Genomic DNA, 23487 nt, shown 5'->3' on the forward strand with positions numbered 1-23487 from the left:
TGGAGAGATTCAGTGCACTGGAGTGTTAGACCAGGAATTAGTTCCTACTTATTAGTGAGTTGTTCTAACTTCCCTAGATGTGTGAACACTATATATAATTTAGATTGTAAAATGATTTTATGTAGAGCGTTCTGCTAGAGGCAGTCTCTAGGGGGAGCTCTTCACCTATGAGCTGTCCACATAATCAATTAAGTTGATTCTTTTGTTTGTTTAACGTGGTACCAGAGATACAGGTTTGAGAGGGCTTGTGAATCCTTGAGTGGGGAGTCAGTGTGATGAAAACTAGTTGTTGTAATAGGCAGAGTAGCAACATCGCGGAAGAGGGCAATGAGCATTGCAGATTTGAAAGGGAAAAGCGTGACGATGATGCTTTCCTTCTAGCAATTTTGTTCATTGCCCCCAAAAATCACGGATATGAAAAGTTGAAAAGTCGAAGGAGAGAGTTGGCCGTGATTGCTGTCGATCGGTGGAGGTCGAGCGGAAGAGTGGTCCGACCATGCTTTGATGTGCATGCTGCGGGCTGGCCAAGGCTTTAGTGTTCTATTATCCTTTTATCTGAAGGCGCAGAGACACTCCAGCCGATAAGCTCATTGTGGACTCCACGGGAGAAGGCATACTGTTTGTGGAAGCTGACGTTGACGTTGCTCTTGAGGAAATAAGAGAACTTCAACCGCATTTCCCATGCTGGGCAGATCTGTTGCACGCCATGTTGTACCCGCAAACCCATCGTCTAGTTTATCGCATCGTCGTACGGTTATAACTATTCTGCAACGAAAATTCCTCGTGGTTCCACCACATTATTATTGTACGTCGTTGGTTATAATCCCCTCCCGACCTCCCAAATTACAAACCCTCACCAACTCTCTTGCTGCTAATTAATAACCAGTCGTGCGCTTGTACAGTTCTTTGATCAAAGAGATCGTTCGAATATCCACAACCCGTTAATGGAGATACGGTTGGCGTTGCCATTGGTCAGCCGCCGTGTCTAGTAACATTTTTTTAAAATGTTTTGGGATCATTAAATTTTGGTGGCATACAAAGGGGAATAGTTTTCTTTTAAAGGATGTTTTTTTTTTTTGTTGCTTTCTATTAAAAAAACAAAGGAGCTCTTTTTTAATTGAAGGATTTTTAATTGGGGAAATTTTTTTATTTTTTTATTTTTAAATTGAATTTTTTGATTTGGGATAGACCTGGTTTACTGGAGGTCATTTTTGTGTCAAGATGAACAATAAGATGGAAGAGGCCTATTTGAAATAGAGCAATAATCTTGATGGTTCAAATTAATCCAATTGGAAATTTAAGTTGTAGACCCTGTTGGAGGGGAAAAACGCATGGACGATCGCAAATGATGATGAGTCGAAGTCGGCTCTAGCTATAGGTGGAACATCAGCAACAATCCATGACTCAGAAAAGAGAGAGAACAAGGCAAAGGTGTTGCTCAAATTCTCTATGAAATATTGCATTATTCCTTACATTCAAGATTGTAAAGCTGCGGCAAGCATCTAGACAACTCTTAAAGACTTATACAAGATCAAGAACACAAATCACCTATTGTTGCTAAATAACAATGTTCTCTCCATTAAAATGGAGGAGAATGAATCAATAGTAGAATTCATCTCTCGTATGAAGGAGCTTAAGATTAAGCTAGGTGACATTGGCGAAACAATATCAAACACTGATTTGGTCACGATTACCATGAATGGTATGACCGACAATTATCAAATGTTCATAACTGGGTTGAATGCAAGAGAAAAAGTCCCCGAATTTGAAGAATTGACAGGGATCCTAATGCTAGAGGAAGAAAGGTGGATGACCCTGAAACCCCAGAGCTCAGATCTTCCCTTAATGGCAAAGAACAAGCCCTTCATATGAAAGACAAATGAAGTGCACAAAAGCGTAGGAACCCCAAAAGCAAAGCCACGTCCATCTCAAGTATGTCTCCAAACATAAGTGATTCAAGACAAAAATGTTTTTATTGTAGTAAATTTGGTCGTATGGCTAAACATTGTCGAAAGAAGAAGTTTGATGAAGGTCAATAGAGACATAAGAAGCATGCGGACCATCTAGTTGATGCAGATCAGAATTCAAATATCAGATTGTTTGTATTTGATTATGCGTTGTCAATTAAGGAGGGCGAAGCAAAAATCTGGTTCGTGGACTCAGGAGCCTCCTCCCATATGACATGTAAGAGGCAATAGTTTAAAATTTCAGAGAATCCAACACTGGTATGAAGGTCTACCTTGGAGACAATAAAGGGTATGAAATCAATGGATATGGTGATGTCGCTGTCTTAATACCTGATGGAAACATTAGGCATATTCATGATGTAATATGCATTTAGAATTTATGTATCTAGAATAACATATCAGGATCTTAATGTAGAGTTATTTAAATCTTATTGTGTAATTAGAGACATGCTGGATCGGATGAAGTCCATTGCAACAGGTGTACGTGTAGGAGGATTGTACAAACGGGATGTCAGAAGTGCATCACATCAAGTGTTGGCATCATCAACCATGTCTGCAGAGAGTCTCTGGCATCAGAGATTGGGACATATAAACTTCAGTGATCTACTACTTCTTCATAAACAGGTATGGTGAATGGTCTTCCTATTTTGAATAGTATGCATGTTGACTGTGAAGTATGTGCCCTTGGTAAATTACATAGAGATGAATTTATTGCTATTATTGATAGGAAGTAGAGGGATACACTTGAAGTTGTACACACTAATCTATGTGGGCCAATGTAGACAAGGTCGTTAGGAGGGGCCTACTATTTTCTTATTTTTTTTTATGAATGTACAAGGTTCACCTAGGTGTATTTCCCTAGGGTGAAAAGTCATGCTTTTGAATACTTCAAGTAATTCAGAAGTATGATTGATAAGCAAAGAGGAAAGTCCATTGCAATTCTTCGCTTAGACTAAGGTGGAGAATTCAAGAAGGGTGACTTCATTAAATACTACAAAGGACATAGAATACAACAACAATTCACAACACCTTACACTCCTCAACAAAATGGGGTTGTGGAAAGGAAAAACAGAACCCTCTGGGAGTGTGCTTGTAGTATGTTGAAATGTAAGAATCTGACCAATGGTTTTTGGGAAGAAGTTGTAAGCACTATAATGAATCTTAAGAATACGAGTCATATTAAGTTTTTGGATTATAAAACTCCTTTCGAAGAATTGTTTGGCTTTGAGCCTGTAGTAAATCATCTTAGAGTCTTTGGATGTAAGGCTTTTGCTCATGTCCCGAAAGAAGATAGGAAGAAATTAGATTCAAAAGTCATTAAGTGTACTTCTGTTGGATACTGTAGTGAGTTTATGGCTTATAAGTTGTTTAATCCTTCGACTCACAAGGTGTTTCCAAGAATATATGTGGTATTTCATGAACAGGTAGATGATGGGAACCTTGTTCGTAGTGATGAAGAATTGCATGTGCCTTTACTGTCAAAAGATGGTGATGTGTTAGGGGCCAGTGAGCAGCAGCAGCAACAACAACAACAACAGTAGCAGCAAGAGAAAGAAGAAGTGGCCGAATAAATCATGTTTTAGTCTAGTTCGCAGAGGGGAGATCAGAACAAGTTTGAAGCCACTCCACCACTCAAAAGATCAAGTAGGAAGATACAATTTCCAGCCAGATACAAGGATCATGCACTCATTACTGGTACGTTGAACATTGTTGAACCTTCTAATTTTAATGAAGCTAGTCAAAGTATCGAATGGAGGGAAGCAATGCAGGAGGAATATGAATCTATCATTAAAAATAATACCTTGGATTTAGTTCAGCTTCTTGAAGTCAAACGACCCACATGGTGCAGATGGTTAAACAAATTAAAGTTTAAAGCAAAAGGATTTATAGATAGATATAAAGCTAGGTTGGTCACAAAGGGTTATTCCGGAAAAGAAGGTATATATTACAAGGAAACCATTGCCTCAGTAGCTAAATTAAACACAATTAGAATGATTATTGCATTAGCTACGAAACACCGCTGGAAAATACATCAGCCAGATGTAAAGTTTGCTTTCTTAAATGGAGATCTGAAAGATGAACTATATCTAATGCAACCAGAGGGATTTGTGAAGAAAGGGGATTAGCATTTAGTCTGCAAATTCAAGAAGGCTTTATATGGACTAAAACGGGCTCCCAGATCCTGGAATAACAAAATAGGTTCATTCTTTCTTAGGCATGGGTATATAAGGAGCAAAAATGACCTTAACTTGTATAGTGTGTATGATGATGAGGGGCGGACTATATTGATTTCTTTGTATGTTGATGATATGATTATGACAGGGAATGCAGACAAACTCATTGAAGAAATCAAGCACCAATTATCACAAATGTTCGAATATTGTTTTGGGATTAGAAGTTCGAAGATATTCAAGCCATAATTTCTTGTCCCAAGGTAAGTATGTCAAGAGTTTGTTGAAAAAGTTTAAAATGGATTAGTGTAAGGCTTCATTTGTACCACTACAACAGAACAAGAAATTATAGGTTAATGATGGTCCCAAAGAGGCAAACGTAACATTGTATAAAAAGCTGGTTGGGAGTCTCATCTATTTGACTACAACTAGCCTTGATCTGGCTTATGCAGTCATTATATTGAGCCAGTATATGTCTCAGCCTCATGAGAACCATTGGGTTGTAGCAAAAGGAGTGCTAAGGTATCTACAAGGAACCTTAGATTTTGGCATTTTATATTTTGATTCATTTGATGTTAGATTGGTGGGATCTAGAGACTCTCGCTGGGTAGGAAACTTGGACGATCAAAGATCCATTATAAGATATGCCTTTAGCATTGGATCCAAGGTCATTTAATGTTGTAGGACAAAGCAACGTACTGTAGCCTTATCCTTGGTAGAAGCAGAATATCAAGCCATGTGTGCAGCAGTATGTGAAGCAGTTTGATTACGAAGACTTCTCCAAGATGTAGGGGAAGAGTGAACAAAAGCCATGGTTATCAAATGTGATAATCAAAGTTCTATCAAACTTGCTTATAATACGTTGTTCCATAAAACCACCAAGCACATAGATACACAATTTCATTTTGTCAGGGAAAAAGTACAGTGAAAGGAAATATGTGTTGAATAATATTATTCACGTGATAATGTAGTTGATATATTGACTAGACCTCTAGGTAGAATCAAGTTCTAATTGTTTAGGGAAATGTTTGGAATACTTGTGAAACCCTTTCTCCATTAAGGGGGAGTGTTTAAGATAATGGATAATATCTAAAGCTGGAGAGATTCGGTTCACTAGAGCCTTAGATTAGGAATTAGGTCCTACTTCTTATGCAACTGTTCTAACTTCCCTATATGTGTGAACACTATATATAATTTCGATTGTAAGGTAATTTTATGTAGAGCATTGTGCTAGAGGCAATCTCTAGGTGGAGCTCCTCACCTGTGAGTTGTCCACTTAATTAATAGAGTTGATTCTTGAATTTGTTTAACAATTTAGAGTGTAGTTTAGTTTTTAGTTGTTAAATATGTCCGATAAATTAATTAGTCAAGTTTATACTATTTTAGATCTTATTTATTTGTTTAATACACAAAAATAAGGAAAGTTAAAAAAGTTTATAGTGTAATTTAGTTTATAGTTGTTTTTGTTTTTGACATATTTTTCTATCATTGTTGAAAGAAATTTGATAGAAATTTTTTGAATCACTAAATTCAAATTATATAATTTATATAATTTAAGTGTATGTCATATATAGAGTCAGATTTTTTTTATACAATTTACTCATAAATATTTATATGAATACATCTTTGTCCTCCATTTAAATACAAAATCAAACAAGTGTGTAGGAGCTTTCCCATGAAGCTCCTTTCAGTTATGTGAATACATCTTTGACCTCCATTTATTAAAAACAAAAGATACATGTTTTCTATCATTGTTGGAAGAAATTTGATAGATATTTTTGGAATCATTAAGTTCAAATTATATAATTTATAAAATTTGAGTGTCATGTATGGAGTTAGATTTCTTTATACAATTTACTCATATATATTTATATGAATACATCTTTGTCCTCCACTTATTAAAAAAAAAAACATGTTGGAATATATATTTTAATTTAAAGAAATATAAAAATATAAAAATAAAATAAATTGTGTAGTTTATTCATATCTAAAGAGTAAAAGATTTAGATATAAATAATTATTTAAGTGTTAAATTTTTAATTATAATTAAATAAGTTAATTTTATTGAAATATTTGTTGTGTTTATGAATGGTCAAATTTAATAAGTTTAAATACACTTTGTCAAAAAATAATTATTGCTTTTATATAATTTTTATAATTTTAATATAATTATTAGGGAATGGTAAGGATTTAATTTCTATTAAATATTTTAGAATATTTATAGTAGTATACATAATCTAAAGGTTGAGATTTATTTGCATAATAGAAAATGTTATTTGATTATAAAATTTAGCTTTGTGATATATTAATTAATTTTTAATGGAGGTTAGTTTAAAGTGTATAAATTTTGATATTTTTCTATCTTTTTTTTTTATGAGTTTTTGTTAATTTTGACAAAAAAAATTGTTATAATGAGAGACTTTAGTTGTTAAATGTGTACAAATTTTTTCTAGCTTTTTAGGAACTCTAAATCTATTTATAGATTCAAAATGCATTTCTAATGATAAAACATAGTCATTTCACTAATTTTATTTTATTTGTTTCAATATAATTTATGATTCTCGAAAACATGTAACCCTACATTCACGAAATAATTGTGCCAACCTAAAAAATTACTTCTTGCCAGCTCAACCACAAAAGTTGACCCTTCGTTACCCAGACTCGTTTTAGCACATCCGTTTAATAAACATTATATATAGAATTTTTTTAATGTAATGACCCCAAACAATACACAGTGATGGCAATATAAAAATTATTATTGTTAACATATTATGAATGATTTGTAAGCACAAAAAAACAAGTTCTATTATCATAATCATATGAGAATAGTATTTTACGTACTTTTATAAATTATACTGTTTATATATAGAATTTTTTTAATGTAATGACCCCAAACAATACACAGTTATGGCAATATATAAATTATTATTATTAACATATTATGAATGATTTGTAAGCACAAAAAAAACAAGTTCTATTATCATAATCATATGAGAATAGTACTTTACGTACTTTTATAAATTATACTAAGTTTGATGGGATATGGTTGTACACAGTGATGATTTTCAACATTAAATCATTTACGAGAGTTTAAATGCATTTGGGTAAGTCGTTGGCCGCACCAAATGGTATAGGCCATCGCCTCGGTTCCCGCCATGGTGCAGATGTGTATTTACTCTTTGATGTCCGGGTCGTGGTGGCTGCCTGAAAGTTACCCATCTGTCCATATTCAAACGCTAATCCTCGGGATCTAACTCCTCCATGAATGGTTCTCCATGGCTCGCTGGATCGAAGTGTCCACAAGATGTCTGGCATCCTTTTCTCGGCATTGTGGTTTCATTTGGTTATTGTTTCACTTTGAGGGTTTATGGACCTGATCTGTTCTTGGGTGTTTGCTCCCCCTTTAGATCTGGTTCACCGAGATGTTCTTTCCTTGTTCTCAAATCTTGATAATACGTTGAAGGTTCCAAAACTGCTCCAATGCCCTCGAACACAATCAACAGAGGCAGGGTTTGCAAGCATCCTTTCCATAGGTAAAAGTTTAAAGTTTTATCCGCATTTTCAGTTCCTTTAATAGAGTTAGTATCATCTTTGCATGTTTCGATTCTTTCTCTTATTCTAACACAACCTCTCTATTTTGGTGTAAGACAAAGATTCCCGAGACATGAGTTTGGCTTCGATCTACGACAAAACTCTTCAACCAACTTCAATGTTTGTGATCACTCCCGAGTATTTTGACTTACTTCAGATGTTTCTTAGGTCAGGGTTTTCTTAGGTCATTGTTTTATGACCATGCTGTCAAGTCTATAAGAATCTGTTAGTTGTTTAAATAGGATTTTGGAGGTCACTGGAGCCGAGGTTCCACGAATAGGTTTTGTTTGTTTAGAATTTTATTTAATGCTTAAGATAAACCTTACAACTTTGGCTGAGTGTGGAATATTTTGGCACTTTATTCATGCTGATCGCCTTTATTAGTAATCTATATATATTATGGACAATTAAATTTGTGTGAATGTAATTTATCGATGGAGTAGAATGTGTTAGTTGTTTAAATAGGATTTTCGAGGCCGTTGGAGCCGAGGTCCATGATTAGGTTTTGTTTGCTTAGAATTTTATTTAAGGCTTAAGATAAACCTTACGGCTTTCGTCGAGTGTGGAATATTTTGGCACTTTATTTAGGCCGACCGTCTTTATTAGTAATCTATATATATTTTGGACAATTAAATTTATGTGAATGGAACTTATCGATGGAGTATTACTTCTAAGGCGAGGGTTTTCACATTCTATTTGCAATGTTTAGATTGTTTTTCCATGTTTGTTCGAGGGTTTTCACATTCTATTTGCAAGGTTTAGATTGTTTTTCCATGTTTATTCAATTCTGAGTTTTGGAACAATGTAAGTTATTTTTTCTAATTTACACTGGCCCTCTAATAATTCTTGCTGCTTGTTAGAAAGAAAAAGGGAAAAACTTAATAGAGTTAGTATCATCTTTGCATGTTTCGATTCTTTCGCTTATTCTAACACAACCTCTCTATTTTGGTGTAAGACAAAGATTCCCAAGACATGAGTTTGGCTTCGATCTACGACAAAACTCTTCAACCAAATTCAATGTTTGTGACCACCCTCGAGTATTCTGACTTAGTTCAGATGTTTCTTAGGTCATTATTTTATGACCATGCTGTCAAGTCTATAAGAATGTGTTAGTTGTTTAAATAGGATTTTCGAGGTCACTGGAGCCGAGGTTCCATGGATAGGTTTTGTTTGCTTAGAATTTTATTTAATGCTTAAGATAAACCTTACGGCTTCAGTTGAGTGTGGAATATTTTGGCACTTTATTCAAGCCGACTGCCTTTATTAGTAATCTATATATATTATGGACAATTAAATTTGTGTGAATGGAACTTATCGATGGAGTAGAATGTGTTAGTTGTTTAAATAGGATTTTCATGGCCGTTGGAGCCGAGGTTCCATGGTTAGGTTTTGTTTGCTTAGAATTTTATTTAAGGCTTAAGATAAACCTTATGGCTTTGGCCGAGTGTGGAATATTTTGGCACTTTATTCAGGCCGGCCGCCTTTATTAGTAATCTATATATATTTTGGACAATTAAATTTATGTGAATGGAACTTATCAATGGAGTATTACTTCTGAGGTGAGGGTTTTCACATTCTATTTACAAGGTTTAGATTGTTTTTCCACGTTTATTCGAGGGTTTTCACATTCTATTTGCAATGTTTAGACAGTTTTTCCATGTTTATTCAATGCTAAGTTTTGGAATACTATAAGTTATTTTTTCAAATTTACACTAGCCCTCTATAAATTCTTGTTGCTTGTTAGAAAGAAAAAGGGAAAAACTTCGTGATAGTTCATTTAGAAGCTCGAAATGCTAGAGTTTTTGCTATCTAGTTAGGACTTTAACTTCTTATTTATTGGTTAGGACTGTAACTTCTTATTTATTTATTTGTGAGTTGCTATCTAGTTAGGACTGTAACTTCTTATTTATTTGTGAGTTATATTTTCTCCGTTTTCTCTATTTGTAGCCATGAGACTTAGCTTAATTAGATAAGGTGTTTGCTATGCATCAATTTGATTATAGTACATGTAAATGATTTTGGTACCATATTCAGAAACCATTTTGAACATGTTTGTACCATATTCGGGAACCATTTTGAACATTATGGTCTGCAACATAATTGTTCTCTTCTCCTGATTTAAATAAAAGACAAACAAAGGTTTTACCCTATATGAGATAATGTTAGCAATGTCTCATGTTACAGAATTTTGTCATTTGCCAATTTTACTTGATGATACAGGAATTTTGTCATTTTCCAAATGTACTTCTACTTCTAAGTTCTGTAATAATATGTTACTGATATTCCTTGATAGTTCCTTCTGTAATTATAAAGAGTGTTTTCCTCTAGTTTACCATTATTGCTCTACTTTTACACTTCGATAAAATATTTCAGAATAAAAAAAAGAAAAAGAAAATTATGTTTTACTTTAAGGAATAGGAAACCTTGTCTATAATCTTTTCAACAGTTATTTACAAATATTATCTCTTAACACAACCTGTGTGTCAAGCTAAAACTCAAAGAATGACTTATACAAGAAATTCTTTACTTATCTGTTTAATTTAAAATTCAGAGAATGACTTATATGAGAAATTCACACAACCTAAAATTCAGAGAATGAATTATACAAGAAATTCTTTACTTATCTGTTTAAGTTGTTCAGGTCTGAATCTAAAACAAGATCTGCACTTTAATACAAGAAATTCTTTACTTATCTGTTTAAGTTTACTTATCTATTTAAGTTGTTCAGGACTGACTTATATAAGAAATTCTTTACTTATCATTTTAAGTTGTTCAGGACTGAATATAAAACAAGATCTGCACTTTAATTTCCTCCCTGAAGTGAGATTCCCTGATTCGGTAAATCTCCCTCGTGCTACTCCTGACTTCAGGAGTTCTCTCTCTCCTCAGAGACCTTTCTCTCCTCGGAGACCTTATCATAGGCTCCCTGACCCTTCACCACAATCTCCTTTCCTTCTCCTGATCTTAGATACCTCTATCATCTTGATCCTTTTAGTAAAATTATAGTGAGCTCGAGAGGCTTCTCTCCAAGCTTTTTGAGCATAGGAATAAAATCTTAAATCAAAATAAATAATTTGTTTCTTTAGGTCTGATAGACCAATGTTTGGTCTTAGCGGACGTTAACCACCACCATCATCTTCATCATCATCATCTTGATCCTTTCAGTAAAAACACTCTAGGATTTAATTTTGGAACATATAACTGTTTCCATAACTAATTACCTAGTAAAACAATATTTATCTCAGATACCTCTATCATCTTGATCCTTTCAGTAAAAACACTCTAGGATTTAGTTTTGGAACATATAACTGTTTCCATAATTAATTACCTGGTAAAACAATATTTACCCATAATTGCAGAATTAATTATTCCATTACTAAATTCCAAAAATAGTTTATAATTTTCTTTTAAAAAAAATTAATAACACTGTGTAATTAATAGAGTCCATCCTCTTTGGATCATTGGAGGAGACTTCAACATGATCACCAGGCTAGAGGAAAATCAAGGAGGCCGAGCCAAGCTGGAGCAGGAAAATGGCCACTTTAAAGAATTCATCCAAAACAATTTGTTAATTGATCTGCAATTCTGCAATGGCACGCACACTTGGAGTAATCGCAGGGCTGGGAGGCAACAAATAGCTTCTAAACTAGACAGATTCCTCATTTCTGACAACACGGTGCATCTTGGAGGCGACATAGCGGCATCAATTCTCCCTTAATCAGGTTCTGATCGTTGGCCTATCTCCCTCCATTGGCAAAGACTGGGCAATGCTACCAGGCGACCATTCCGCTTCGAAGCGTTCTGGTTCACCCATCCCGCCTTCAACGATCTCATCAGATCTAACTGGAACAACTTCCCTCCGCCAAAGGGATCAAAAATGTTTCATTTTCAACAGAAACTCAAATTTCTTAAATCCCAAATGAAGCATTGGAATCAAGAGACTTTCGGTAATATTTTCCAGGCGCAACATGATCGCTAAACAAAGAAATGAGAGAGCTCCAGCAACAGATAATCACAGAGGGATACAAGGAAGGGACCTTGGCACAGGAATAGTGCATTCAAAATCAATTGGAGGAGAGGAGAAAGCAGGAGGAAATTCTATGGAAGCAGAAATCTAGGATCAAATGGCTGAAAGAAGGAGAATGGAACACTAAATTCTTGCACCGAACCACAATTCAGAGAAGAATGCACAACACCATCTCTTTCATTCAGAAGCAAGGAGGGGAAAGAGTGGAAAATCATGCAGAGATCGAGCAGGAGTTTATAAGTCACTTCCAGCAGGTTCATCAAGAACCCCAAACAAATAGACGACCTGCTATAGGAAAAATCATTCAAAATTTCCGAAAATCATCACAGAAGAACACAACGAACTCCTTCTGCGCTCAATTTCGCCACAGGAGGTGGATGAAGCAATGAACCAGCTCAAGGAGGGTAAAGCCCCTGGCCCAGATGGTTTCACTACTACTTTCTTCCACTCTTTCTGGGATCTGATAAAAGAGGAGGTCTGGCTAGTGGTGGAGGAATCACGTATTCTACATTGGCTTCTGCCCTCTCTCAATTCAACCTTCATTGCCCTCATCCCAAAAGAAGAGAGCACCAGTACTCCGGAAAATTTTTGTCCAATTGCTCTATGCAATGTAATTTATAAAGTGATATCTAAGGTCATTGCCAACAGGCTAAAGCCGCTTCTGCCCCTGCTCATATCGCCTGAACAATCTGGCTACGTGGAAGGAAGACAAATCCTGGATGGCATTATCCTCACGCATGAAATCATACATTCCCTCAAGCACTCCAAACAGGCAGGTATGATTCTCAAGCTTGACCTCTCAAAAGCTTTTGATAAGCTAAGCTGGACATATATACAAAAAATGTTAATTGCTTTTGGATTTTCTCCAATGTGGGTACGATGGATTCTGAACCTAATCTCTACAACTTTCTTCTCTATCCTCATAAATGGTATCCCATCCCGTCCTTTCAGTCCCTCAAGAGGAATTAGGCAAGGAGATCCTCTCTCCCCATTCCTTTTCGTGCTAATGGCGGAAGGTTTGGGTCGCCACATCAAACACGCCCTCCTCTCCCGGCAGCTCAAAGGTATATCCATTCACAACTCTCCAGCAATTACTCATCAACAGTTTTTTTGATGACAATATGCTTTTTGGGTACCCTTCGGTTCAGGAAACCTCTCTGTTTAAATCCCTTTTGAATGATTTCTCTGATGCTTCAGGAACAAGCATCAACACGGCTAAATCGCAGATTTTCTTTTTTCACACTCCCCCTGTTACTCAACACGCCATCGCCCGTATCCTGGGCTTCTCCATAGACTCCTTACCTCCTAAATACCTTGGAGCCCCCCTTATTGATTCTGCCATCAAGCACGCCTCCTGGCGTTTGCTCCTTGAGAAAATTGAATCACGTCTCAATCTATGGACTCACAGAACTCTGAACATAGCTAGTCGATTAGTGCTAATCAAAGCTGTGCTACAGGCAATGCCACTCTACCTATTCTCAATCCTTGCAGTGCCTAAATGGGTCATTAAAAAAATAAAGGCTCTACAGCGCAACTTTCTTTGGGGTGCAACAAGTACAAATTGCAAATGGGCCTTGGTAAAATGGACTACAGCCTGTAAGCCTAAAGAAAAATGGGGTATTGGTCTGAGGGATCCCAGTCACAGTAATGCAATCATGGGTGCAAAAATCTGGTGGTAATGGCTCTCTGCTCCCAATAAGCCATGGGTAGCCATTTGGACAGCCAAATACGCCAATCATAGACCAACGGAGGAGCTTATTAGATTCACTCCCACTGAAAAAGGTTCACTAATATGGAATGCTGCTAAACAACACTTCTTGTTGATCCAGCAACACAGTTTTTGGGAAGTAAGAAATGGCAGAACAGCTCGGTTTTGGATGGATGCTTGGAACCAACTACCAAAGCTCAACGACATCCTCAGACAGCCTCCAGGCCATTCCTGGGAGGAGCAACAAAAGGAAGAGGTCCAACAATACTGGACTCAGGAGACAGAACAAGGGTACAAACAATGGAAGCAAATTGACAGGTTGATCAGGAATGCGGATCACCAGACTAAGAAGGACTTGGAGAGGGAGCTCCAAAATCGACGAATTAGATACTCCGAAGGCAGGGATATTCTATGATGGGGTTACACGCCTAGAGGAACCTTCACCACCAAAGAGGCATATAAAATCATTTGCATAGATCCAACGCCCCTGGATCCCATCTGGGGTAGAATCTGGTCACCAGGCACCTGGCCCAAAGTCTCTCTCTTCCTCTGGCTGGTTGGGCACCGGAAAATCCTCACTTGGGACAATCTTAGACGAAGAAACTTTCATGGGCCCTCAATCTGTCCCAATTGCAACTCTCAGGAGGAAACGCTCCAGCACCTTCTGGACTCATGCACCCTTGCCAACCAACTGTGGGAGAAGGCTAGCTTTCGATGTCAAAGAAGATGTAGAGTGTTTGAAGACATCACCAACTCCATACGCCATTGGTAGCAGAACCCTTACAAAAGTGAAATTCTCAACCAATTATGGAGAATGATTCCTGGACTCCTCCTTTGGTCTATCTGGAAAGAAAGGAACAAGCGCATATTCAAAGATCAAAGCACTCTGTTAGAGATCATCTGGGGCAACTTCTGTCTCAATCTTAAAGAGACCTTGGCGCTTCGCACTTGGTATCTGGACGACTTTCCCACTCTTGCAAATGAGAAAGCCATTTGGGCAAACTGGAACATGCAACTCCCACAGGGAACTCATAATCAAATCCCCTCAAAGAGCATCAACATCAAAAAGGACTCATGGACACCCCCTCCAAAGCACACTTTCAAGCTCAACTTTGATGGAGCTTCAAAGGGCAACCCTGGAAAAGCAGGATTCGGTGGCATATTCAGAAATCATGAAGGTTTGCCTCTCCTCATATACTTTGGAAACATAGGATGGGATACTAACAACTCGGCTGAATTGGAGGGTCTCTGGCAAGGACTTCTCCTTTCCTGGAAACACAACTTCCATCCCCTGGAAATCGAAGGTGATTCCCTAATCCTCATCAACATGGCCAAACAACTCCTAAATGGGACTCATGCGAGGAAAATTGCCAATAGTTGGAGACTCGAAGCCAGATTGGATGCCATAGAACAATCACTTCACAACAATCGGGCCATCATCTTCAATCATGTTAAGAGGGAAGGCAACAAGGTCGCTGATCTACTGGCCAATTTGGGGGTGGAAACTGAGCACACTCTACTCACAGGGGCTCTAGACATAATTCAGAAACATGATCAAGAACAGGAGTGCAAAATTCTGGTTCAAAGGGACGCAGCTCTCCCGGATGCGGGTGTTTGATCGTGTCTTAAATGTGAAGGGACAGGGGTGTGGCGAGGTAGATCGACACCTGCCCACCCAGTACAAAAGGTTTAAGAGTTGTATGGCGGTTGGCTCTTGGCATTTGCGCAGAGCAGGGCTCATCTGCTCTCACTCCAGCGGCTCCGGTTCACACATCATGTCTACAGCTCTGGTTCTTCCCTCCGCATGCTCTGGCCTGTACCAGAAGGCGGCGTTCTTCAATGCCATAGTTATGGAAGGAGCATCTCGAGGCGCGCCAGAGGAGGATAAGGCAAGGTTCAGTCTCGGGTATGCGGTGAATTCGTCTTCGCTGTTTCATTCGATTTATTCTCTCACCTCTAGCCTCATTTCTGATCTTTGGCTGTTTGATGCTGACTCTGTCACTCCTGAGGCCTCTCGGGACTTGCTGGGGAAGGATAATCCGGTGCTTGGCTCTGTTCTCTGGGCGGAGTGGCTTCAGTTTCTCCTCTCGTTCCTTTCCTGGGTCTCGAGCTGTTGTTTCGAAATCTTTGTTTCGTTGATTCACTCGCTTCATTCTCTTGTCTCTGGCCTCATTTATGATCTCAGGTTGTTTGATGTGGGCTCTATCATTCTTGAGGCTTCTCAGGACTTGCTAGAAAGGGATAATTCGGTGCTTGGCTCTGTTCTCTTGGCGGAGCGGCTTCAATTTTTCCTCTGGCTCTTTTCCTAGGCCTTGGGCCTATGCTGCAAAGTTTTTCTGATTTGCTGGCAAAGCTGTAGCCATCTCCCTGTCCACACTGTTGCTCTGCCTACTGGGTATCCCACTGCTGCTCTCTCCCTGATGCCTTGCTTGCACCATAGAATGAGGTGCCGAATAGGCCAGCCCCGACGCGCGCCTTCCAGTTCGTCCTCTGATTCACCCTACCTTTCTAGTGAGTTGTTTGCAGGCCACTACCCCAACACTTGCAGTGGGAGAGGGCAGCTCCATTCCTCTAGCTATCACCGTGGGCCTCCTCCCACATCTGGCTCTGCAATTTTCACCTTTAATAGCTCTCTGAATCACCCAAGGATAAAAGCTCATATCTCGGTGGTTTTCCATGAGGCAAACCAGACAGAGGACCCTGGATCTCGTCTGGGAGGTTCAGGGGCAGTCTCTGTTCCATCTTCAACCCTCCAGATCGGAATTGGAAATGCGCCTCAACAGGCTCTGGATGAATAGGCTCGCAGCACCCAGGATGTGGTGATCGCGCCGATTGACCCTGGTCCCTTCGATCAGAATGCGGCTCAAGCAAGGGATTTGCCTGATTTTGGATGCTGCCACATTGAGGAAGAGCCTCTAGATGACTAGTTCGCTCACCTATGCTTCGTCTACATGCAGTGTGGCCCTTAGAACTCGGCGAGTTTTTAGTGCAAACAATTTTGTGGTTTTCTGGTGTATTTTTGCATTTTTGTTTATTCTGCATTATCAAGAGAATCTTAACGTGGTCCCCTGCGTGGGTCCTGAAAACTAGCTCAAGAATGAGCTCACTGCGTATAGTCAATCTTCTCATATACTTTTCTTGACAGTTCTGCCTCTCTTCAGAGCAGAGTTTTGACTTCGGTCACGTTATAATTATACCCCCTTACTTTTTTAATAGATTAATCTTATTTAGAAAATAAATAAATAAATAAATAAATATTTATATTAATAAGAGATATTACACTCAAGTATTCAATTAACAAGAGAAGCTGCGAGGCAGCGAGTCCCTACATGAAGTTAATATTTAAGGTCTAAGCCAGTTCGAATACCAGTCGCAGCAGTTTAGCTTGTTTACTCCGAAGGATTCTAGTTAGCATTCAAGCAAGCAGCACTAGGAACAGAGGCCATAGAGACAGAAGCAGGGGCATCATCAACACCAATTGCATAGAAATAAAGGGCATCAGAGGTAGAGCCAATTTCAGATTCTCCGGTTACAGGGCATCAGGAGCAGCATTCAAGTAAGCATATCAGCCATCAGATCCAAATCCCATGCCCGTGGGGGCAATTTTTGGTTATTAAGGTAAAGGCAGTTCGAATACCAGTCGCAGCAGTTTAGCTTGTTTACTCTGAAGGATTAAGTTTAGCTTGTTTACTCCGAAGGATTCTAGTTAGCATTCAAGCAAGCAGCACTAGGAACAGAGGCCATAGAGACAGAAGCAGGGGCATCATCAACACCAATTGCATAGAAATAAAGGGCATCAGAGGTAGAGCCAATTTCAGATTCTCCAGTTACAGGGCATCAGGAGCAGCCTTCAAGTAAGCATACCATCCATCATGAAATGCATGTCATGCATCCAATATTACATAATAGAGCTGAATTTTAAGAAGCCTGAGAGAAGTCAAATTACTCCAAAACCTCTACAACTTCAACTGATTGTCTAATTCACCTCGTCAGCTTCTGGATCTGTGGGATGATTGGCTGCCTCTATAATAAATTTGGCCTTTACTTCACTAGCATTCTCCCTGTGACTAGTACGCAGTAGCAATCAAATTACTAAATTAGCATCTCCAACTTTGCAATAACAGTGATTATGGAATATATGTATCAAAACTAAATCTCAACAAAGTAGCCTATGCAATGCAGTGTTTTGTCAATTGAATTAAAAAGTACTTTCAAATCCCTGTCAACTTCCAAATGCCAGATGGTCTTGTGAAACTTAAATTGGATGGATACTGACCTGTTCAGAACACTACCTAAAGCAGCAGGGATGAGCACGCCACAGTCTTCAAGCAAGAGAGTTTTGGGATCAATTGAATCTGCTGCTTCAAATCCTTTAACAACACCATTAGTCTTTGTGTGCTTCATTAAAGCTGGAATGTCAAGGCCATTGCTGTTCTTTATAGCTCCTGAAATGTCACTAACTGCTTCAATCTTTCCACCCTTTTCATGGATAAGTTCAGCTGCCCAGGAACCGACATTTCCAAAACCCTGAAAAGGTCAGAGAGGTTTTGGTTCAAGAATGTATTTCAGTCTGTAATGGTTCCAATCCCCTCGAATTGATGTTATTGCCATATTTATGCAGCCAATTTCATTTCATTTAGTGTCCATAGATATCCTTTGAGTAAAGAAAAAGCATGGTAATGAGTTTCTTTGATGCAATTAGTGCAACTAGTAAATTCAAAGAAAGGCAAGCAAGATGGTGTTTTTTTTATGCGGCTAGACTTACATTCACAGTAAAAGCTGAAGAGAAAAACAATCTACCTAGATTACAAAACGTTGACCTGAGATGCTTTTACCATACTCAGCTAATAAAGCTTCTGTTGCAAACATAACACCTCTACCAGTTGCAGCATCCCTGCCAAGGGATCCACCTAGATCCTATCCATCACAAAAGAATCTTTCTAACATCAAAAAGCTATGTAAATTATACACTCAAGAGGTTGGTGAGGTCTTTTGGAATAAAGATTTATATACTTACAACAGGTTTTCCAGTAACAATTGCAGGTGCGTATTCGTGGAATTTTGAATACTCGTCTAATATCCAGGCCATTGTCTGTTCACATCAACCATGTAAGCATAGTGGATATTGAAGAAATATGTATTAAATCTCGGAGCTAATAACATCTATGTGGACTCCAATCAAATCATGGATCTTCTGAGTAAAGACACGAGTAAGCCTTTCTAACTCACTGAAACTTAAACTTCGTGGGTCGCAACCAATACCACCCTTTGCTCCCCCATATGGTATGTTAGCTACAACAGTCTTCCATGTCATTAGTTGTGCTAAGGCATTTACCTCATCTGGGTCAACCTGCATACCCCAACGATAAATAGATTATTTATAGAATTCTCTGAAATGATTGTTGCAGGGTACACGCCTGGTATAATTCATCTGAAATAAGTCCCTTTCCATGTGCAAAAGGCACCTGTGTGCTGTTAAATGCTTCATCTGTAATTCCATTTCCAACCAGATAACCCTGAAAAACTAGCCATGCAACATCGATGCCTTTCATGTGTGCAGAACTGTAATACCTCCATGGAAATTGAAATTAGGGAAATGAGCAGAATATTTACAAAAGAAAAACAAAAGGAAATATGGCTACCTTAAATACAACATCGAAGTCCATGTTGTTGACTAGCTGAAGAGAGCATGAACTTTGCTTCTTCAATTCAACTGATCACCATTGATACAAAATCAGATATCCATTAGACTACCAAAATGTTGGCAATAAAACATAACTATCAAATGCTGAATATAATTTTGTTTAATATCCTTCCTTGTACAATAAGGCAAACATTTTTGTTTAATACCCTTCCTTGTACAATAAGGCAAACATAAAAATCATACATAAGATGCTCATACAATGGTGCACTATAAATAGTATATACTATTGTCAAACGAAAATCACTTTGTATTTATGCATTCTACAGTTCTATCAAAACCAAATTATGAAAATGAAACACAAAAAAAAAAGAGTGTTATATATTAACTACAAAGGACACCAATTAAAAAGTTTCAAAACCTTCTTGCGTCCGCAAATTGACTAACTTTGTGGTGAGCAAAGTCCCCAAGATTTTTTGGGCATTTGTCACTACCCTGGACAGCAGATGAAAAAACACAAAATGCAAAACATGCATAGACTGACATTCGAACTAAAAATTGCAACAGCTTCCCATGCCAAACGCATTTGTTGTAGATCATATTTCCTGTGCTTTTTATGATGTCTATGATATTATTTAATTCAATAACTCCGTTCTCAAAGATCATCTTTTTTCTTGGAATGGACAAGAAAATCTATGTACACAACACAATTATAGTTAATTTCAGACAAATAGGCAAAGAAAATTGAAGCCTATATCATAATATTATGACAAATGAACCAAAGCACATTAAAAGGAATTAGTATTATGAAGCTATTCACTTACAGAGAAACGTAAGTTCTCCCGGCTGAATTGTGACAATTTCGTTAGTCATGACTAGTTTTATGCCAGGTAACCTGTATCCTTGAAGTTGGCCACTGACAATATAAATAATATCGAGTTCATAGAATGATCAATTCACACACCTACAATCCAAGCCACAAGAAACAATCAGTTATAAACAAAAATAATCTAGCTCACAAAAGCCTGAGTTTGCACAAAATTCATTGTGTGCTATTAAGAGACAGATCAATGATCTCATGTGCTAAAAGTGAATTCCTCCCTGGTGATCCGACAATATTTGGACAGTCCATCCAAACACGGTAATTGCATGCATTCAAAAGAAAGATTTTACCCTTGACCAAGGAGGAGGGAGATTCTGCCAATAACCAAAGTTTAATCAACGATCCAAATAAAGCCTGGAAGCAAAATCAAGAACTGACTGACAGCATACTCCTTCGCCTGCCCAAAGAAGAAAATAAAAGATTCACATCAATGCCAAAAATTTCAACACAGAAATCGAAAATACCTAAATTCATCTGCAAAAACCCTGCTAATTTCAGAAGGCGAGGCAATAAACTATGTGAATTTGCAGTTCTATTATCTTCAAACAAATTTAGCGGGGACCTCAAGCAAAAATCTAAATCTATGATCGAAGACTCGCAAAGTTCTGCATAAAGTGTAAACTCCGAGTTATCGCAAATTACGAAACAATCTAACGAAAAGACCAGGCAAAAACCTAACTCTATACGGAAAAAACGGCATTTGTTTCCTGTGTGGAACTACGAATACTTTAAATGTAAAGTTCGCGTAATTGCCGAAGAATTTAGCAGCAGAAAACTCCCTCTTGAAAAGGGATACAACATTAGAAATTCCTCAGTAAGGGAAGTAACCATTGTAAGTTCAATACCTCTCTCGGGTAAAGAAAAGGCAAATTATGCACCCGGGAAAAGGTAGAATCCGGTGTCGGGAACGAGAGTCAAGAATTATCACCAGCAACTTCAAGCGAGTACCCAGTAAGCTGAGCTAGGGCGTTACAGGCACCTGTGTGCTGTCAAATGCTTCATCTGTAATTCCATTTCCAACCAGACAACCCTGAAAAACTAGCCATGCAAGAAGTCAATAGGCCTGAATGAAGCCTATGAATTTCAATAAGATTAGCAAAGAGACTGGACGTAGTAATAAACAGGCTAGTAATAAAAAGAAAAAACGAATAATTAAAAGTTATATAAAAAATTGTTAAATAAAATAATATGACAATTAGAATATATAAATATATAAAAGTCGCCACAGCTGGACCGTTGGACTTCATGCTACCGCATGGATACCAAGTGTCGCATTAAGTCCCGACGGAAAATCCCAATGGCGCAATTCATGCAGTGAATGAATGGCTTTTGTGCGCAGCGGGTGAACCACTTTCTGTGTGCAGTGGGTGAACCACTTGAGTTAATGGCTTATTTGAATGGCTTCATGCAGTTAATGACTTGGGAGAGAGACAGGGGCAAACCGACAAGAAAACGCGCTTAGGCTTAGGCTTAGGCTCATTGGCAGGGGAAAGTTTGGAGTGGCCTTCTGAAGAAAACGAAAAAAGAAATGCGGGGCAGATCTTCCGGGGGTTCGTTTTCCCCCAAATTGATTGTGCTCCTTTGCGTTCCTCAATGGGTCACCTGTTCTTGAGAAGCCTGATGGACAAGGCCCTGAGGTACGCCAGAAGGCATTTATGCTGTCTGTAGCATTTCTAGATATCCGTTGATTTTGATAATTGGACCTTTTGTTCCTCACAGGATCCAAACTGAAGCAGTTGGAGGAGAAGAAAGGCATTGTTATTAGATTCGTTATTGGACACAGTGTTATAGCTGGTGGTATTTTGGATCGTGCCATTGATTCAGAAGACGCACAGCATCATGATTTCCTTAGATTGGAACATGTTGAAGGCTACCACGAGCTCTCAGCAAAGACCAAGACCTATTTTTCTACAGCAGGGATTTCTTAACTACATGAAGATCTTGCAATCCTAACAATCCTCCATGATATGAGTGTCGTCATCAAGCCTTCTAGGTAAGTTTTTCATATGCCCTTTATTCCTAGCAAGATCTATTTCAAAAGCAGCAAGCAGCTCCACTAATATGAAATCCTGTCTGAAAGAAGGTGAAGATACCTCGTTCTGGGGCAAGTTTTGATTTACCGCCTTGTTCGGTAAGATTACTCCCTAGGGTTAGGATTTCGAAGATTGAGAGGCTCGACCAAACACCACGGTAGAATAACACGACCACGCCTTCATGTTCCACATATTATAATGGCGGGTATACGGCCAGGCCTATTGAAATTCAGACCTCTATTGTGATCCAGCAAAACAAGCTGCACAATGGAGGAGAGACCGTGGCAGACCCGGCTATAACAAAAAAAAACGAAGACCTCACCTGCAATTTCAGTGAATTGGAGGATCAGTCGCCAAGTTGCAGAGCTTTTTTTCAAGCAGAGGCCTCGCTGCAAATGATCGAGCTGGAGATCAAGGGTAAGGGGCAAAAAAAAAAAACGTAACTGAGGACAGATTTAGCTATGGCACAATTTGTCCGTGGGAATAAACCCAATTATTTTTCTCCCGAGATATTCAGAAAACTCCCTCTTGAAAAGGGATACAACATTAGAAATTCCTCAGTAAGGGAAGTAAACATTGTAAGTTCAATACCTCTCTCGGGTAAAGAAAAGGCAAATTATACACCCGGGAAAAGGTAGAATCTGGTGTCGGGAACGAGAGTCAAGAATTATCACCAACAACTTCAAGCGAGTACCCAGTAAGCTGAGCTAGGGCGTTACTGTGCAAACGCTTTGCATGCAAAAGATATTAGATGGGTTACATAACACGCAACATTATGGAACAAAAGCCTTAACAGAAATTAAACCTGGAACAAACCCTAGACCTCTCAGTAAGTACCTGAAGGTGCTTCCCCGCCATATCAAGTCTGCGACGCCGCAGGAAACCGGGGATGGTGTGTTAGCTAAATCCTCTCTTGAAGATTATCGAGAGGCAGAGTAAAATGTTGAAAAGCAACTTGTTTCCGCTGAAGAGCATCAGAAGGAACCCTCACCTTAAATGTAAAACAACAAATAAAAGAATGTGTGAAATTCTGGAGGAAACAGAAGTTACTAAAGGCACTGCGCAGAAATGTCTGAGAAGGTCGAGCGACAGAGATCCCCAGCAGGCTCACCATGCAAATGACTCGCAAACCCCACGGAAAAAAGGTAGAATCCGGTGTCGGGAACGAGAGTCAAGAATTATCACCAGCAACTTCAAGCGAGTACCCAGTAAGCTGAGCTAGGGCGTTACTGTGCAAACCCTCTGCATGCAAAAGATATCTGAGAAGGTCGAGCGACAGAGATCCCCAGCAGGCTCACCATGCAAATGACTCGCAAACCCCACGGAAAAACCAGGTACAACTGAACCATAGGATCAGAACCTTATCTAACCGACGGTGATGCCGCTCCACATTTTAAACCAAAGTACATCGAGAAGGATCCAACAGCTGTTGAACCACCGCATGCACCAGCTGCCAATGCACAACC

General features: G+C 38.6%; 1 protein-coding gene and 1 pseudogene across 1 annotated transcript; one reads left to right on the forward strand and one right to left on the reverse strand.

Moving 5' to 3' along the window:
- The first annotated feature begins 14278 nt into the window (after positions 1-14278).
- LOC149161420 (uncharacterized) lies at positions 14279-15082 on the forward strand. Its single transcript, XM_089434873.1, has one exon. The coding sequence runs from the start codon at positions 14279-14281 to the stop codon at positions 15080-15082; it is 804 nt and encodes a 267-aa protein (XP_089290999.1).
- Positions 15083-17145: 2063 nt separating this feature from the next.
- Positions 17146-18820, reverse strand: LOC149161421 (glutamate dehydrogenase 1-like; annotated as a pseudogene).
- Positions 18821-23487: the final 4667 nt, after the last annotated feature.

Source organism: Pinus tabuliformis, chromosome 5_2, assembly GCF_031772625.1.
Source record: "Pinus tabuliformis cultivar Carrire ecotype Pingquan chromosome 5_2, CPIR1, whole genome shotgun sequence".
NCBI classification, from domain to species: Eukaryota; Viridiplantae; Streptophyta; class Pinopsida; order Pinales; family Pinaceae; genus Pinus; species Pinus tabuliformis.